At 65.5% G+C, this 18,427-nt stretch overlaps 1 protein-coding gene across 4 annotated transcripts; it reads right to left on the bottom strand.

Moving 5' to 3' along the window:
* Nucleotides 1-990: 990 nt before the first annotated feature.
* On the bottom strand, nt 991-18,399 carry ADAMTS10 (ADAM metallopeptidase with thrombospondin type 1 motif 10). 4 transcript variants are annotated; one of them, XM_037504868.2, is made up of 27 exons: nt 18,347-18,399; nt 16,980-17,043; nt 16,596-16,682; nt 15,167-15,352; nt 14,573-14,919; nt 14,106-14,262; nt 13,064-13,281; nt 12,143-12,226; nt 11,917-12,062; nt 11,534-11,577; nt 11,318-11,423; nt 11,093-11,239; nt 10,808-10,949; nt 8,027-8,134; nt 7,588-7,733; nt 7,442-7,505; nt 6,474-6,576; nt 6,144-6,277; nt 5,955-6,078; nt 4,675-4,755; nt 4,440-4,603; nt 4,208-4,334; nt 3,987-4,116; nt 3,469-3,673; nt 3,061-3,237; nt 2,827-2,986; nt 992-1,793 (listed from the first exon to the last, which is right to left on the bottom strand). In XM_037504868.2, the coding sequence occupies exons 4-27, from the start codon at nt 15,252-15,254 to the stop codon at nt 1,684-1,686; spliced, it is 3,312 nt and encodes a 1,103-aa protein (XP_037360765.1). In that variant the 5' UTR covers nt 15,255-15,352; nt 16,596-16,682; nt 16,980-17,043; nt 18,347-18,399; the 3' UTR covers nt 992-1,683. The 4 variants fall into 4 exon arrangements, with proteins under 4 accessions (XP_037360763.1, XP_037360761.1, XP_037360762.1 ...); XM_037504866.2 differs by having other exon boundaries at nt 991-1,793; nt 4,217-4,603; XM_037504864.2 differs by having other exon boundaries at nt 991-1,793; nt 4,208-4,603.
* Nucleotides 18,400-18,427: the final 28 nt, after the last annotated feature.

An 18,427-nucleotide genomic window follows, 5' to 3' on the forward strand; every position in this document is an offset into this window, starting at 1 on the left:
TTCCGGGCAGCCCTGGGACGCTCCGGCGGGAGGCAGGTGTCTTGCAAGCGCTCTGGGCACCCCGGTCCTCCGCGGCTGCCCTGCTGGTCCTTCCTCCTGAGCCGCCCTGGGGCTGTGTGCGCGGCAGGGGCAGCGGCATGTCAGAGGGTGCCCGGAGCCACGTGCACCTGGGGGCTCCCGGACACTGGAGACAGGTGTGGATGTAACAGCCTCGCCTCTGCCACCTCTGGGGTCTCCCCATTTTCAATGGGGCCACGGGCCCTCCCATGAACACCCAGAATCCAGTGTCAGCCTGTGCCCCCACACTTGGGAGACCAGGGGGCCGCGTGCTAGTGGCCCTACAATTGAGTAAATGCCAATTCCGGGGTTGCCACACCCCACCCCACCCCACCCCACCCCACCCCACCCCACCCCACCACCCCCCCGTGAGGAACTTCAGGAAAGGGGCGGGAGGGTGTGTCCTGCCATGCCCCAAGTCCAGGCCCAGCACAGGCTCTTCTGTGGGCGGCGCCCCTAGCGGCCACATCGGGACTGGCTCGCTTCTCCCCGAAATTCCTGCTCAGGTTTGCTCCGCTGAGGGGCTGGCGGCAAACCTCCATCTCACAGGCCGAGTGAGTGCCGAGCAGGACGGCCTCCCCTCCACCCCGCCGGGGGCAGGCATCAGGGGAGGCTTCTGGGAGGAGGTGATTTCATGCTGAGACCGAAGGCTGAGTTGGGGTGAACCAGGTGAAGCGGGGTGGGGAGGGGACACCCGGCCGAAGAAACAGCTCTTAGCAAAGGCACCGACATGGGAAAAGGTGGGAGACTGGGTGACTTCCAGGGATGCGGGTGCTGGAGCGGGCGGCCCGGAGTGGCGGCCAAGGTGGCAGGCACCGGGACCTGCGACTTTGAAGACCTCCGCGAGCTGTTTTTGTCCCCGAATCACTGGGCCCTCGCCTGCGGGGGCAGCCCCCGCCCCTCCACCCCCGGCCGCTGACATGACCGTGAGGGCCGTGGCCACTTCCCGTCTGAGGCCTCTGCTGAGCGGCCCCGGCCGCAGCGACAGCCGCACGCGGGATCTACACAAGATGACTTTATTGATGCAGGGCTTCCTGGCGAGCGGGGGCCCAGGCAGCGCCTGTAGCACCATGGTGGGGGCAGCCTGGACGGGGGGGTCCCTGGGGCCGGCAGGGTGGAGGCCGGGGTAGTTCTTCCCATCTCTGCCCCGCTCCTGCAGCACTCCGGGCGGGCGGGGCGCCTCAGCGAGGTGTGCAGGCCTCTTTTTCCAAGGCAGCCGCAGGCCCCGCACCCCCAGCTCAGAGGAGAGAGACAGGGCAGTGCTGGGGTGACAGCACCGGCAGACCCCCTCCCCACCCCCACTTGTCACAGTACATATTCCAATCAAAGGGGGTGGGCGTGCTGGAGGCTCCCGAGCGTGGGTGCAAGGGCGACAGGTGACCAGCTGTTCCCTCTTCCGAGCCCTCCGGGAAGGGGCTTCCCTCTGAACTGGCACAGGGGCCGAGCAGGTGCCCTGGGCGTCGCCAGCCCCTCTCTACCCCTCAGCCAGGGGTTCCCAATAAATAACTTCCAGCTCCGTCTCACCCTTCACGTTCAGGCCCCGTCACCCGGGGCTCCTTCAGGAGGGCGGCCCCTTCCCCAGCCTCCCCAGCCGGCGCCCCACTGCGGGGCCAGGTGCCGCGCCCCCTAGCGGCCCTGGCAGGTCTTGCAGCACATCTGGCGGAAGTAGGCTCGGCTGCAGAACTGGAACTTGAGCACCAGGGGACAGTAGGCGACCTTGTTCACATCCTTGCATTCTGGGGGGGCAAAGGGAAGGGAAAGCAGGTCTCAGCACTCTGTCCCCGCGGGGTGGGGCAGGGCGGGGCGGGGCGAGCGGCTGCCTGCACCGTGCTCCCTGGCTGCTCCCCGGCTGCCTCCCGGGATACGCTGTCACTGGGTTTCCTCTGCGAGAGAGGATGCAGGGTCTGCGACCTGGCCGCAGTATTAAATAGCCAATAGTCTCCCCTTTCAACGCATTTGCTCGGGTCCTGTTTAACAGGCTGGACCCGAAGCTGCAGCGCAGTCACTCGTGCTCGGCCTTTTCGGTGTGTTTGTGTAGGGGATGGACCGTGGTCCACGACAGCGGGTGGCCTGGCTCCCGTGTGGCGTCAGTGATGTACGGACGAGGCCTGGTGCTAACCAGGGACCCACATGCATGATCTTACTGCGTTTCCCTAGTGCGCACCCCTTCAAGTGAGATACCACGTGCACTCCTTGCAGCTGAGCTACCAGAGGCACAGACGTGGACGGTGAATCCAGTGCCTAGAGAAGGGAATCTATTGCTCTGTGAAAATAAACTTAGGTAAGAAAATAAAATGGGGATATTTAAAGCAGTGGGTGTCAGGTGGATAGCTGTGGCCGAAGGGGACACCTCTCTCTGCCTGGAGACATGTCAGGTGTCACCACTATAAGGGGGAGGCTACTGGCATCTGGCAGGGGAGCTCAGGGATGTGGCTGGACGTCCCAGGAGGTAGCCCTTGGGCCGAGGGGCCACAGGAGCAAAGCACTGCCAGTGCCTGAGACGGAGAGCCTGATTTAAAGGAAGACGACCAGCGGCTGCTACTACAAGCGGCAAGAAATAGAGTGCAGGCCGCAGAGGGGGTGAGGGTGAAAGTCTGGGCTCACAGAAGGACCCAGTGCCTAAAATGCCAGCCAGGGAGGGTGTGGCGGAGCCCCGAGAAAGGCACTGAGCTGCCTGTGAAGCTCTGGGGCCAGCAGTCCGGACCCCGCGCTCTCCGCGTATCCCCGGCCAGGGACCTCTTGGGGCCTCTGCTCTCCTAGGCCACCTACCTTCGGGGCCGTCCCCGGCGGGCGGGCTGTCACACTTGGCCTCGCACTGCTGCGTGGTGGGCGGCTGCGGCGTCTCAGTGCACTCCCGGGACGGCTGGCCGGTGTGGCTGGTGCAGCGCACGGTGCGCTGTTGCTGCCCCACACCGCACTGGGTGGAGCACTGTGGGGAGGCGTCGCTGAGCCCCGCCCCCCCACGTCCCCCCACCCTACCAGCCCCCAGGGCGCCCCGCCTACCTCACCCCACTCGCCAGCCACCCAGCGGGCTGGGGGGCAGCGGCGCAGGTTGCAGCGCATGGTGGCCGGCGGTTTGGCCGCCGGGGGACAGTGTGCGTGCGGCAGCGTGGCGCGGTGGTCCGCACTCTTGCAGAGGACGACACGGTGGCGGAGGCCCGGCCCGCAGCTGGGGGTGCACTGTAGTTGGAGGGGGTGTTTCATGCTCAGTGGGGGCGCACACAGGGACTGGGGACGGTGCTGGCCCGTAAGAGCTAGGGAGGGGACAGCTAACTTTGGACAAGCGAGGGCAGCCGGCTGGGGCAGCAGGAGGGCACTGTAGCTGCAGAGAGGTGTTCTGGCGCGCACCCCACATGGCACCCTGGTCCCGCCCGGCTCTGCACAGATGGCAGGTGGGAAGAGGGAGCTGACCTCCGACCAGTCAAGGGTGGCCCACTCTGGAGGGCAGGTGGGCCCGTGGCAGGCCTCCAGAACGGGTGGGCGCGGCTGCGGGCATGCGCTGTCATCCAGGGCCTTCTCCTCCGCCGCCGACACGCGGCGCTGGCACACCACTGAGCGGCTGCGCACGCCGGCGTCACAGCTCCGGCTGCAGCGCGACCAGTTCCCTACAACCCAGCTGTGGAGGCGTCGGGGTCTGAGACAGCAGGGCAGGGCACCCGGCCCCGAGCACTAGCATACCCCGAGCACTAGCTCCCCAACACCGGGCTCCTCCAGAAAGCACCCCAAACTCCCCCACTTGTATCCACCCTGGAGCCAGCAGGTTCACCAGCCCATGGGAGATGATTATCTGGACCTGACCACAGAGCACCATCTTTCGGGCTCCAGAAGAGCCTCAATCCCACTTTGGGGAGGACTGTCGCCCCCAAGCTGCAGGCACTAGCCCCTCTGATCTCAGGAGCGACGGTCACCTGTCCCCGGCGGGCACTCACTCGGGTGGGCAGGGCTCCGTGTTGCAGGCACGCTGCCTCTTGGGCAGCTTGCTGTGGGCGCTGCAGTGGTGGGGGGCCACGGCCGAGCTGTCCAGCTGGTTTCGGCACTCGACGGCCTGCACCTGGCTGCCTGGCGTGGGGGAGAGGCCGGCTCAGCGCCGCCTGGCCCAGCGTCCGGCTAGGTGACCGGCACCCGCTCCCCAGCCCCACCCGGGCCTCACCACCCGCACACTGGGCCGAGCACTTGGTCCAGAGTGCGTAGTGCCAGGAGTAGGGAGGCAGCGCATCCCGGGCGACGGGCGCGTTGAAGCGGTAGCGGAGGGCAGGCAGCTCTGTGTGGGCTAGCACCTGGGCGGGGGGCATCAGATGGAAGGTCGGCCGGCATCTCCAGTCGAGCCCGAGCCCCATGGGACCCTCGTGTCCTCCGATACCTTGCCCCCAGCCCCCCGTTACCATGACAACCAGAGACGCATTAATGGGGCCCAGGGCTTCTAGGCTCTGGGTCTGGTCTGGTCCTTGTCGCAGCTGAAAGGTGGTCCCAGCCAGGGGCAGGCGGTGGGGCTGGGGTGTCCCAGGCAGCCCCTCCAGCAGCAGAGATTCCTGGTCCCCCTTGAGGGCTGGGGGGACAGTGCTGGGGTCAGAAGCCAGCCCCACCGGCCCCAGTCCTCGCCCTCCCGGCCGCGCTCACCCAGGTGGCTGAGGGAGAGGTTCAGGTCCTGCAGGAAGATGTGGACGGAGCCCTTGGGGATCCAGACGACCTCCTCGTAGCCTGGGCGGTGAAGTCCGATGTCACGCATTTGCGCCAGCCCCCACGCCTGCCTGCCCCCCACCCGGGGCTCCTGCTGATGGCGGCTGACCACGCCCGTGCCCCCAGCCGGGGTGACAGATGGCAGTGCGGGGCTCAGATGCGACAGCTTGGAAGAGGGTGGCTGGGGTTTAAACCCAAGCCTTCCTGCCTCTGTACTACCCCAGTGGTCCGGGCTTGGCCAGAGACAGGCGCATCCGGAGGCCCCAGCCACGTGTGGCGTTTCAGTGCGCGGAGCGGGGCCCACCACTGACTACAGGGCCTGTGAACCATCACTGCCCGCCTGTGCTCCCCGTAAGCCCTGGCTCACCTGCCTGGACCCCCATACTGTCCTCGGAACCTCCAACCTGGGCCTCACTGTATGTTTGTTGCTTAAACCGAGCTTCTCCCTCTGCCAGATCCCTGCACCCCACCCATTCTAACGCACCCCTTATCCCCAGGGCAGGGGTGAGCGGCTCTGGGAAATCACAGGGTCAGAATCAGTCCTGAGGAGCCCCGGCCTCCATCTTCTGCTCACCCCTCTCTCCTAGAGCCACAGTCATTCACCCCAATTCCCCCTTGAAATCCTTAACTTCCTGTGTCTTGACATTGATCTTGATTCGAGGTTCAAAGCCCCCTCCTGACTCTAGATCACCCCTCTCTCACTGGACACTACCCCGCTGGACCCTGCCCAGGGGATGGGAGGGGGCCCACACTTTGTACCCCGCTTCTGGTGGCTGAGAGCTGGTTCTTTGGCAACCCTCTTGCCCCCCCCAGCCACACCTCCCCGTTGGTAGGAATCCCTCCAATGTCCTCATATTTCCCAGGCCCCACCAACCCCCCTTCCTTGGGGTCTCTCTCCATCGGCCCAAGGCTGGTAAGCAGGTTCCAGTTCACCACCCCCGGGCTCTAGTGGCTGGCGCACCCCCGAGGCCCCCAGGCAGGGGGAGGGGCGAGACTTAGGTCCCCACTTCCTGGACGCTCAAGTTACCAAGGCTTAGGCGCCAGGGCCCCGGTCAGTCCTGGCCCTTATCTGGGGCATCACTGTGCTCCAGGACTTTTTGGGGATCCCCAACACCCCACAGAGCCTCTGGGTCTGAGAAGCTATCTGGCTGCGGTGATAGGGTTGCCCTGCCCCATCCACCTGGACTAAGTGGGGTGTGGGAGGGAAACGGAGGTCTTACCGGCCCCGGGCAGGTCTGGGCCGAAGACCCCCTCGATGGTCTCGCAGGCGCTGCCGTCGCCCCCGCACACCCGACACTTGTCCTCACGCAGGTCGGAGCCCAGGACACGGTCGCAGCCCACGTGCTGGGGGGGGCGGGGTGTCAGCGGGGCCCCTCCCACCCCCTCCCCTGTCCCCGGAGGCCCCCCACCTTGCACTCGCCGCTGACGCAGATGTCCACCGTGTCCGGGCGGCAGGGCGTCCCATCCACCACGGCCGCGGCCCTCTCCGTGTAGAAGTTGAAGCCTTCCGCTAGGCACGTGAGCGAGCAGGCCTTCACGCCCCCTGGAGGGGGCACGGCCTGTCAGATGGGGGCTGCCTGGGCTGCCTCGTCACTCCCTGGGGAGGGGAGGCCTAGAGGGGCAGGCCCCGGGCCCCTCCAGATGGACAGGCTGGGCGGAGGGGGGCCCGGCTGACCTGGGGAAGCCCAGCTGCCCGGGGCTACCCTGGCCATGCCACAGCCTCCGGGGCCCCCACTCACCGCCTCGGTACGTCTTCCACGTGTAGAACTTTCCACGGAAGGGGACGCTGTCAAATTCAGAACACTGCATTTCCCGGAAGTCCTGGGAGCCGGGGGGACAGTCCTGGGCAGAGGGAGGCAGGCGGGTGGAGGGGGTCAGGGCAGAGACCCAGAGCAGGGCGGGTGAGTGGGTGGCCGGGAGGGCCGAGGATGTCCAGTGAGGTGGGGTGGGGGGCCGAGGCCACCCAGGCAGTGGGGTGCAGGGGCAGGTGCTCTGAGGCGGGGCTGGGAGATGCATCCAAGGGCTGGAGTAAGCGCGACCCAGCCTCTGGCTCAGACCACGTGTCCTCCTGAGAGTGAGGGCCCAGGGAAGAGCCAGGCAAACTTGGGGCACGGTGAGGGAGATGCAGGTGGAGTCCTGGAAGCAGGCACGCGCCCAGTGCGGGGTTGGGCAGGCCACACCCCCCTCAGCAGTTCTCCCCTTTTGGGAGCACCCCCTCCAGTAAGCCCAGTGCCAATCGGGCGTGTGCACAGACTCACGGACACCATGGGGAACCCCAACTTTAACAAAAAAGGGGGTCGGCAAAGGAGTAGGGAGGAGGCGATGGGAGCGGTACGAGAGGAGCCGGGCGTGCCGGTGCCGGAGATGCGGGCAGTGGGGTGTGAGGGTCTGGGGCGGGAGGGTCACGGGGGCACAAGCACTGACTGGGGGGTCGCTGGGTTTGGTAGGGGGAGAGCGGCTGCGGAGGGAGAGCGCAGCACAGTGGCGGCAGTGCAGGGCCCAGCTGTTATCTCAGGGCGGGGGCTGGGGCCTCAGAAAACAGGAGCCAGCCCCTTGGAGGGGTGGGGGTGGCCCCAGGGAGTCCTGGGCAGGGCTGGGGGGGGCGGGGGGGCCGCCACAGGTGCAGGGAGCACGTGCAGACGAGGCTGCTGGAAGCGGCCCTGCTCCTCCCAGGCCGGGCCCAGCGCTGGGCGGGGCAGGCACCCACCTCGGTGCTGCAGGAGCGGTGCCGCCGCCTCTCGCCCAGGCAGTATTTGCCGCCGATGGTTGGCCTGGAAGGGGTGAGGGCACAGGTGAGCATGGGGGTATGGGGGCGCAGGCCGCCCCTCTCCCGGCCAGGGGCTGAGGGCTTACCTGGGGCTGTCACAGTGGCGGCTGGAGGAGGAGACGCCGCCGCCGCAGGTCCGGCTGCAGTCGCCCCACGGGGTCCAGGGGCCCCACGCCCCGTCCACGCCCTCCGGCCGCGACCCAAAGGGGACGCACACCCGCTTGTAGCACCACTGTAGGGGGACAGAGAGGTGAGTCCGGTGCTGCAGTCTCCTGCCCCCCCAGGTCTTCCTCCCTGCACCCCCACAGGTGGAAGCAGGAGGACAAAGGTGTGGGCTGAGACCTAGGCAAGGCCCGGGCCTGTCCAGGAGCCTGCACGCTGCCCACGGAGGGGCCTGGTCTGAGCAGGTCATGGCGCAGCTGAGACTCCCCGGGGCTGGCACAGGGCGTGGCTGCAGCAGAGGCCAAGGCGGGGCCCCGGGCGTGATGCGGGCAGGCAAGCCTGGGGGGCCGGGCTCACGCTCACCCCCTTGTCGATGGTGTGCGTCTGGCACAGGGTGCCCTCGGCGGCCGGGATGCTGTTGGTGATGCACCGGTTGCTCTTGCTCAGACACCACAGCTCGCTGCAGACCTCCTGAGGACCAAGCACCGGCTCAGGCTCGCCCCACCTCCTGCCTGGGCAGCCTGGGGCAAGGCAGGACCCAGCAACCGGCCGGCCTCATGGGGCCCCGGCTCCCTTCACAGGTGTCACTGCCGGGCTGAGACCTCCTCTCGGCCTCTAGCTACACTCTACCCCCTGGGGTGCTTGGACACCGCAGCCCTCTTATCTGTACTTCACTGAGAAAACCAAGGTCGGCTCGTGAGGTCACTCCTGGAGGTGACACAGCTCCTAAGGGGCAGCATGGATTTTAGTCCAGAACTTTGATGGCAGAGCCTGGGATCTAATCATTCTGAAATTCAGCCCTTGATGCCTCCTGAGATTCTAGAAGGAATCCTGGGCTCCACCGAGGGATGGAGGATTCTGGGGTCCTCTGGGGGTGGGAGAGCAGCCCACGGAGGTGCAACAGTTCAGAAGAACCAGGCGGGGAAGATGGGTCAGGTCAAGGGCCCCACCTCTAATTTCTTCCAGCTGGTGGTTCTCCCCCGCCCCCCCCCAAAAAAAACCAAAAACAAAAACTGAGGACGCTCCCAAGGCCTTTAGGCTACAGGAGGTCAGGGCGGGAAAGGCGAGGCTGGGCCTGGGTGGGCTGGGCCTCACCTCACCTGCCACGGGAAAAATCAGCCCAGCCTCTTCCTAGCTGACCCCTGCTCGGGCTGTCCACGCCCGGGCGGCAGCTTCTACGGATAGCAGAAAGCAGGACGGGTCTTAGGGAGTCGTTCTGACCCGTTAGGCTCACGTCCATGTGCCCGGACAGGCTGCAAGGACGTGTTTCCGATGCGGCTGCATCTCGACCCTGCCCTACGCCCCGGCTCTTGCCTCTGAGAAGTGGAGCTTTCTGTTCCTTTTTATAATCACATGCAATTTCCTCTCCGAACCTAATCCTTCCAAGCTCTCAATGTCTGGAATTAAATTACGTAGTGATGGTAGGAACAGACTTTCCCGAGCTCAACCTCTGAAACACCCGCACACACAGGGGACACTCGAGGAGTCTTCACACCTCTTCCCCGAGGGTGGGCGCTCAGACACCTTTGGGGTCCCCGCCGCTTCCCCGTCAGAGGGCTCTTAGCTAAGCATCAGGCTGATTTTTTGGCTTCGCTTGGCTTATACCCAACATTGGTAAGAAGATCACATGCCCCAATCCCATTCTGACACCTCATAAAGAGCGGCCTGTTCCAGCCTGTTTTCCCTCCTCTCCACAAGGAGCTGCCATATGGACACACGTTCTGGGCCACGCAGGGGCACTTCAGTACTGTCGCTGACGTGCAACACACTTCCCCTCTCTAGGCCTCAGTTTCCTCATCTACAAGGTGGGCCTTGCCTATGTCAAAAGCCTAGAGGCCCGTGACAGGGTAGACAGGAGAGGGTTACAAAAACACCCTGTTAGAGGCTAACACCGGCCACAGCTACCCCGCCAGGCAGAAGGCCCGGCCCGTTACACATATTGACCAATTTCCATGCAGCTAACAATCCCCTCCTTTGCCAGGAGGGCGAGAAAGATGTTCCTTTGAAAAATAAAAGGAAGTGTCAGTTCAAACAGTTGGTGCCGTCCAAGGTCTATACCCTGGCACTCCCTCTGCCCCACGTGCCTTTATACAGGGAGAGCTGGGTTCAAATGCCAGCTCCTCCGTGTTGTCAAATTGTGATGCTAGAAGAGCACCCTTCCTGCGCCTCAGTCCGCGGGTCTTAAGAGGACTGTCCAGCATTCAAATGAGATAATGCAGGGCACGTGCTTGGCATACAGCGCGCTCAACGGCAGCTGCGCGCATCGTCGTGAAGACACCTGGGCCACAGCAGACACTCACAGGTAGCTTCTGGGTTCTTTAGAAATTCATTAGAAGGTGAATTTGGGGGTACGTGTAAGAAAGAGCGAGTCACATACAGGTTGCTCCAGGGTTAGAGGAGTCTCCCTGGTTTGCATGAAGGGAAGTGAGGGCACCCTGGGCGGCTGTTTCCCTTGTCACGTTCAGGACGCTGGCCACACCACACCAGGCAAACTGACCTCGCGTCTCAAGGGTGTGCCGGCCTGGGACTGGCACTGGTTACCAGGGCCGAGGCTGTGAGACGGGGTAGTGTGTCTAGGGGTTCACGGGAGGTGGCAGTGGAGGGGCTACCCCAGCTGAGCTGGTGGCCCCTGAAGCAGGAAGCTGAGAGGCCTTCAGCTTCCTAAAGGAGGGGAGCCGGGCGTGGGGCCCAGACTCGCTGCCCTGTGTGCGCATGAGGCTCTAGACACTGAGCCTAGGCCTTGCGGTCGGGGCTCTGGCTGGCCCTTTGCTGCATGGGGAAGATGGTTCATCCCGGGGCACTCTTGATACCAAATCGGGACGGCTGGTTAAGAAGTGCCCACAAGGGGCCTGGGGATATAAGTTCTCCTGCAGCAAAAGGCCTCCCAACCTCAGGCTTTCCTCAGCCCAACCCAGCTCCCGAGTCAAGGGTCTGGAGACCCAGGAGACCCCATCCTTACTCCAGCCTGACTGCCGGGACACGCGCGCACCCGAGCACCTCTGTCAGGCGCCCCCACTGGGGGCTCAGCCCCTTCCTGGCTCTCCCGCCTCCACTGCCGGGGTGGGGTGCCCGTGCGCAGTTTCCACCCCCTGGTGGTGTCGGCCCCTCCCCTCCCAGGAAGGAAAGCAGGAAGGCTCTCTCTACCCCGTATTTACACTGACGCGATTTGACTCCATGCTGGAAGCGGCACTGCTCATCCGCGTCGTAGGCCTGGCCAGGCGCCACTGTCGGGTACACGAAGTCCTGTCTGGGGGGCCGGTTGTTCAGGCAGAGCCCCAGGCCCGAGCTGTGGCCAGAGAAAAGCAGCTGTCACGCTGGGGGGCTGCAGGCCCAGGAGCCGGGGGACCCGGAACAGCACCGACTTCCCGGGCACCCCCTCCAACACCAACGTGGGCCTCTGAGCAAACGGGGGGGGGGGCACGTCCTCACTCCAGGAAGCTGGTGATGTAGTCGCGGCTGCAGGACGACCACACGAACGGGTTGGTCTTCATGGTGATGTGGGCGGCCATGAGCTTCGCGGGGTCCTGGCCACGGGCGCCGCAGCTGTTCCCCACGCCATCGTGGTTCATGCCGAACCTGGGGAGACGAGGGTGGTTCTGCCGGTGCAGGGGGACCTGGCCGGAGCCTCCTGCCCGCCCCCGGGCCTGGCCTCACGTGTGTCCGATCTCGTGGGCGATGGTGAATGCGGTGGCCAGGCCGATGTCCTCATTGATGCTGCAGCTCCTCTCCCGCTCGCACATCCCACCCACGGGGGCCAGGCCTGGGGACGGGCGCATGGTGTGGGCCAGGGGCTCAGGGCTGCGGACACCGGCCCCGTGCCCCTGCAGGGTCTCCCCCAACCAGAGTTAGGCGACCCCCGGGCGTGAGTACCTAGAGTGCCACAGGGCTTGTTCTTGTAGATGCAGATGTCGTAGCTGCGAGGGGGGAGCGGGCAGTGAGGGGCTGCCCGCCTCCCTCAGCCCTGCTGACCCCATGGCCCATATCGGGGTCACCGAGGCTTACGCCCTGCCCCCCACTGAGTCAGTCGGGTGGCTGCGGGACGCTGGGGTTGCACGACTGACTGAGCGAACGTCAGTGCCTGATGGCCCACACCTCCCCTCTCCCTGTCTCGGGGTCCAGCAGCTCCTCCGTCACCCGGCTCCCTGCTAAGGGGGCAGGTGGCTGCACGGTCTCCCGGCCGAGATGACTACCGCTTGGCCCGGGTGGCCCGTGGGGCGCTGTCCCTCCCCGCGCCAGAAGCCCGCCGGCCTCACCGTGTGATGAGCACCGCGGTGTCGTGGTCGGCCACGCCGTTCTCCGGGATGGCGTTGCCGTGGCCGCTGCGGTTCACGATGGACTTCTGCCACTTGCAGAAGCTGTCCAGGGACTTCCCGGCGTGATGGGTGATCTCCAGGGTGGGCTGAGGATGGGCAGGGGAGGGCATGGGTGCTGGGCACCCCGGGGAAGGCAGCCGAGTGTGGGGGAGGCGAGGCCCTGTACCTGGTCCTCTGTGAGCAGGATGAGGCGCGTCACGAGGATGTTGACGATGTTTCCCAGACTTGAGTCCTGGAACAGTTTGGCAACCTGACCTCCAAGAAACAAGAGAGAACGAGTCTTAAGAGGGGCCCCGAATGGGCCTCCCTGGTGGTGCAGGGGTTAAGACGCAGCCTGTGAAGCTACCCGCAGCCTCTGCAGCACAAGTTCCATCCCCGGCCAGGGAGCTACCCACGTGGCCCAGCAGACCTCTCCTGTCTCCCCACTGCTCCCTCAGCAGTGTCTTTCGGTCAGTCTGCCTGTTCTGCTCCCCGCTCTGCCTCTGGTGAATCAGCTCACCTCCCTCACCTCTGGCCTTTGCCCCCGTTCTTGTATGCATAAATAGATGAATCTTTAAAAAAAAAGGGGGGAGCCCAGAAGACAAAAAACGAGACGGCAACAGCTTACTTTACCGAGTACCGTGGGGTGCTGGGCCTCACGCTAAGGCCGTGTGTTTACTGCTCAAGGGCGGGGAGCGTGATTGTGCCCATTTCAGACGAGCAAACTGAGGCACAGGCCGGCAGGGACTGCTGGCCTGCCACACGCGTGCTCCGACGCCCCACTGGCCGGCTGGCTCACCCCCCGCCCTGTACCCTCTGGGTGCCTCAAGCATCTGCCCTGCGGTGGCCTGAGGGTGAGCATGTCTGGCTTTCTTGACAGCTACTTGAAGGTACCAATTTGAGCGTCACCACAGGAAGGTGGACTGAGGGGGCAGGACGCTCTGGAGGCGGTGGCCAGTGGGACTGAGCGGGCCCCGGTGATCCTGTAGCTCTGGGCCATCATCCTTCGATGTGGAAACCGCAGCAACCCCAGCAGGTTTCAGCCAACTCTGGAAGCCCCAGGGGGCCTCGGTGCTGGGCGCTGCGCCAGGTAGGGGGAGGCACTTACAATGTTCATGATGGCCAGCACGTACTGCTCCACGTCGCGCCGCCCGTGGTAGGACACCATCATCTTGTCGGCCACCACCAGGGTCTCCACATAGCGCTCCCGGCTGACCGAGCGCTTCAGGCCCGGCTGGCTGCGCTCTGTCTCGTTGGCCAGGGGCCTGGCAGGGGGCGGCTTCAGGGTGCGCAGCCACCACGGCCGCCCTTTCCAGGGTTTCTCGTCTGGGTAAACAGTGTCTGGTCACCCTGCTGGCGGCGTGCAGCGCCTGTCTGGCGGCCACCCCGGCTACGGTCTGTGGACCACCTTGCTGTCCGCTGCCGGGGGTCCTGGCCATGTGACGTGTGGCTCTGCCAGACGGGGAGGCCTGACAGCTGCCCAGGGTCCCCCTCCAGCCAGCCCGACCGCACAGCTCCCTGACCAGCCCACCGCCTGAGCGAATCTGTATGCATTTGCCTCCCTGCCCGGACGGGCGCTGGGGTGACTTCCTGGCCGCTCGCTGACTCCAACTTTCTAGACGGTGCCTGCCCGCCCTCCAGTCTGACCGTCCCACTGACCCATCTTTGTGTCTGTACAAGTGACTGGTGTGAGTCCTGCTCCCCAACTCTCGGAGCAGGCAGCCCGCGCACGGGCCTTTGTGCGGCCCCCACGGGCAGCGCGGCTTTCTGCCCGGAGGTCGTCCCGGGATCACGCGCCCTCTGCCCCCTCCTCCCCTGCCCCCCTGTGGCTGACCCTGCAAGTCCGGCTGCAGACCTGACCTGACGTGGGCGAGCTCTTCGCTGCCCAGCGTGTCCACTGTGTGACTGTGTCTCCTACGGTCACCCGCTGCTTAGAGGTATGCCCAGAAGGTCATCCGGAGGGAGGAGGGTCCTCACCAGACACCTGCCTGGCCGTCCACAGCCCACCCCACTCGCCACCAGGCCTCCTGACTGTGGCCACGGCTGGGCTGCCCTGCTGCCTCTGCCTGACTGCTGCCGTCCTCAGGCCTGCCGATCTCTGCCTCAAGGATGACGCGTAGCCCCGTGCCCACCCCGGCGGGCGGGTGTACCTCTCACTCCACAGGCTGTGTCCAGGTGGGGGTGGCGCAGGGAGGAACGCTTGTACACCACGTGGGGGCCACTCTCCTCTGGACCCCGAGCTCCCTTGGGCCCACCTTGCAGGGGCTCGATCAAGTATTCTTCTTCATCTGCCACAATCAGGCCATGCTGGGGGTTGGGAAGGGCACACTGGCTTGGATCAGATCCCAGGACCCCCGGGACCCGTCTCTATGATTCCTCCATTCCTCCATCTTCTGGATTTATGTTGCTGCTACTTCTCTAAATCTCGAGACGGACATTCGCTCATTAACTTTCAGCTTGAGCCAAGGCAATACATTTTCCTCCAAGCACTGCGCTAGCTGCATCCCAAACGTACTGATTAGCTTAGAATACTTAACCCATTTCCGCTTTGATTCCTGACCTATTTTAACAAGTTTTTGGCTCCTGCAGTTGTGAGCACCTCCCCAGCCCCACTCACCAGGCCCCCACAGGTGCTGATGGCCACACGGGAGCTGCTGGCCTGGCCCTGTAGGTGGCCGGCGTAGAGGCAGTGGGGCCGGGCGGCCCTCTGCCAGGCCAGGCCCTCCCGAGTCCAGTACTCCACAGAGACGTGCCCTGCCAGGAGGCGGGGGCTGCGGGTGAGGTTCAGCAGGAAGTGGGTGCTGGGTGCCGCCACCTTATAGAACAGGCGGGCCTCTGCGGTGGATCCTGTGCCCCGCCGCTGCCTCCGGGTGGTGGGGGGCGCAAAGGCCAGCAGTGCCCCGTTGTGGTCCACTCGGGTAGGGAAGGCGACCTCATAGCTCTCCAGACTGGCCAGGAACTCCTCTGTGGGCGGCACGGTCTGTGCTGGCCTGGGCACCCCCTCTGCCTCCCAGCCGCTGGGCTGCAGGCCAGGCCACGCTGGTCCCGGCACCAATGCACAGGCCACTGGCTTCAAGACCCGCTTCACTCGCCCAGGGACTTCCTCCCAGTGACCACAGCCCCAGCCCCGCTGACCCATCTTATTTGGGGACCCAACCGGCTTCCCCAGCTCCTCACTCCCTCCCCAACACTGACCCGGAACCAGCCCTACCTTGAGACCGGAAGGCATGTGTGGCCTCGAACGCGAGGCCCAGCCCCAGGGTGAGGGCCCAGCGGAGGATCTGGCAGGCGGGAGCCATAGAGGCCACGTGTCCACATGTCTCTCCCAGCTCCGGCTGCTGGCAGCCCCCGCAGCGCCGCCTCCCCTGTTCACAGCCCGGGCAGCATCACCAGGCTCCTGGGAGGGGGAGCTGGTCAGGTGGGGCCTGGTCCCGCTGCCCGACAGTCAAGCCGAGGCCCTGCCAGGCTGACGGGCCCTGCAGCCCCGCGCTCCCGGCTCGAGGATGCGCGATGCCTCTCCTCACTCACAGCCTCTGCCCCTGCCACCCCCCACCCCTATGCTCTTGGGACACGAGGACCTTCTCTGTGAGCACCCAGTGTGCCACTGGCTAGGGCATGTTCACTACGTTCCCCTTTATTTCTGCAATGACCCGGAGAGGTCATGTTCACGCGTCTCCTTGCACAGGTGAGAACTGGATGCGGACACCACGGGAGTGGCCTAAGGTCATGAAGTGAGAGCGCGGTGCCAGGCCCGCACGCTGGGCGCTCAGCACTGCGAGGCACGGAGTGGGGCGGCCCCCCAAGCGCAGGTGGCCGCAGAGGGAGGTGCATGTGGGGAGGCTGGATAGGATGAGCTCTTGGGAGGCGCAGAGGGGGGCTCCAAAGCAGAGGTCCATGGGTGAGAAGAAAGCAATCGCTTGAAAACACAGGAGAAGAATAGCGGGGGGAAGCCCAGGACCCCAAGACCAACATGGGGGGCCGGGGGGTCAGCCAGGGGGCTTGCAGGGGCCGCATGCACAGGCTGGTTGGTCAGGATGAATTTCCAAGCCAGGCTAAGCCAGGTGGGTGCCCCAGCTGTCACCCCACCATCCCCGGCCTCCACCTCCTACCCTGGGCGGCACTGTTCACCCTCCCCCCCCACCCCAGGCGGGACACCTCAGTCCTGCGGCCTCTCCCTCACACCTCCAGCAGGGCCCTGTCCTACGTCCTCTCTTCTAGGGTGCTCCCACCTTGAAGTGCCAGGACTACCTGGCAGCGCTGTGGCGGCCGCCTCTGCCCCAGACCAGCCTGTTGCAGACACCGCTTCGGGCCACGCCGTGTGCCAGGCCCTCCACCCTCCAGCTTAGCCCTCCTCCCCCTCCACGCAGTTCCCCCCTTAATCACACACTGTCTTGTTTTCTTTGCGGCCGGGCCAAGTCTGAGAGTTGATCCCCAAACAGGGCAGTTCAGCTCCTGGGGGATGGAGCCAGGTTTCAACAAGATGCCGACTTAGAAGCCAACATTCCCTGCTTCTTCAAGCCAACATTCCCCACTTTTCCTTGGACCCCTCCAGTGACGGGGAGCTTACTCCTTGACACTCTACGACCCGGCCGCTCCCTTCAGCTGCGCTGCTGTCTAACCCTGGTTATTTTCCTTTTTACCTTTTGGGGGCTTCAGTCAGTGCCACCCCGTGCGGATCCTTCCTGCCTGCCGGGGCCTCGGGGTCTCGGCTGCCTCTTCTCGGGAGCCTGGGCAGGGAGGGGGCGGTGAGGACTGGGCTGGTCCTCGGCACCGGGCAGCTTCTGGTGTGCAGGCTCCAGGGGAAATCCTGCCCTTCTCCCCACTGTCCCTGGCCAACCTCTTCTTGGATTTCATCCTCACTCCATTCCTAATCACCTCCTCCAAACTCGCTTCTCCCCACCACCTCACCTTGCTTCCTCTCCCCGAATCCATCCTCAGAGGCCTAAGCTAGCTCCAGGTCAAAGCCTTTCCTGGTTGGGCTCCCCAACCCTGCTTTCTGCTGTCCCCCCCCCCCATGTACTCACCACTCTTCTCTGAGGCTGGGTCCCTCCTCCAAGGACCTCACACCCTCTGGCAGTTAGGACTGGCCTAGGGCGTTGGGGACAGGGAGAGGGAAGTCACCTGTGCACCGAATGGCGGGTGGGCAGAGAGAAGTCTGCAGAGGGCACCCAGGCCTGGGCCGGGGCAAGGCAGGGGGACGCGCCCAGCCTCTGTGGAGGTGGGAGGTGTGACCTGCCCAGGGCTCTGGGGGGACCATGAAGAGGTAGGCGGGTCTGGGGTAGATGAGGCTGGGGGTGCCACCGGGGGCTCCAGCTGGGAAGGGTCCAGGCCTGGCTGGAGGCGGGGATATCAGCTGGAGTCTATACTCCGCTGGAAGTTGGTTCAGGACCGTGACCGGGTGTATGTGAGTGTGTGACTGTATGCATGTGAACGTAGGTGTTTTTCATGTGTGATCCTGTGTGCGTACCCTACCCAGGCCTGGCCATTCCCAGGCAACCTCTCTGGCCCGGCGGGAGGCGGCCAGTGTGGGGGAGGGCACCCACGGGGTGGAGGAAATGCCCTCGGAAACAGGCTCCCTCCCACCCCCCCCCCCCAGATCCTGGGGGGACCCGCTCCACACGCGGACCACCCAAGGCCTCCTCCCTCCGCCCAGGCAGCCCCCGGCACTGCACATCTGGCCGGGCAGGGCAGGCAGGGCAGACCCTAGGAGTGCAGACAAAGGACCCCCCCAGGCAGCAGGAGGAAGGGGCCAGCACCCCACCCCGTCCTCCAACAGGCAGATTGCTAAAGGCCCTGGAGGGCCCCAAGGGCTGGAGGCCCCCACAGCAGCCCTGCTGACTGCTCGGGGACTGGACTGGGCTGCCGCTCCCGTTACCAGACAGACAGACACACACACAGAGGCAGCGGGGGAGGGGCGACCACACCTGTGAAGATGGGGACCCCCTGCTGGACCCACCACTGGACCCCGCACACCCACAAAGGGAGCCCCGCACACGCACCGGTGCGCACACCAGACACGCGCGCACGAGACGCGCGGGTGCGGCGCAGCCACGGCGCAGCCACGGCGCAGCCACGGCGCAGCGGGCGCAGCCACGGCGCAGCCACGGCGCAGCCACGGGCACACTCCCCCGCGCGCGCACACCCGGCCGGCGGGGGCTTTCAGAGTCCCCGAACCTGACACACGCCCTGGAGCACTTACACACGTTGCACACTCGCCCCGCGCAGACACACCCGGAGACAAAGCTGCCCGGCCCGCGGGAGCCCCGCGCCCGGCCCGGCCCCGGCGCCGCGATCGCGCCCGGCGGCCCCGGCTGCGGGCGGCGCGGCCCCCGCGGGGACCCCGGCGCCCCCGGAAACGCGGCCCCGCCCGCGCCGCCGCCGCCCGCCCTACCTGCGGCCGCCCGCGGCCTCCTCTGCGGTCCCCGCCGTCTGGCCGCGCAGGAAGGGCGGGAGCGGGCGGCGTGGCCGGGGG

The sequence above is a fragment of the Talpa occidentalis genome, unplaced genomic scaffold (assembly GCF_014898055.3).
Source record: "Talpa occidentalis isolate TD23 unplaced genomic scaffold, MPIMG_talOcc4v2.1 talOcc4.12, whole genome shotgun sequence".
In the NCBI taxonomy this organism is placed as follows: Eukaryota; Metazoa; Chordata; class Mammalia; order Eulipotyphla; family Talpidae; genus Talpa; species Talpa occidentalis.

Excerpts from the sequence above, each read along its gene's own strand:
- ADAMTS10 (XM_037504864.2), bottom strand. The coding sequence starts at position 15,254 with ATGGCTCCCGCCTGCCAGATCCTCCGCTGGGCCCTCACCCTGGGGCTG. Across the intron at positions 14,263-14,572 it reads TCAGCACCTGTGGGGGCCTG|CATGGCCTGATTGTGGCAGA; the intron begins GTGAGTGGGGCT and ends CCCAACCCCCAG. Across the intron at positions 11,578-11,916 it reads ACCGCGGTGCTCATCACACG|CTACGACATCTGCATCTACA; the intron begins GTGAGGCCGGCG and ends CCCCCCTCGCAG.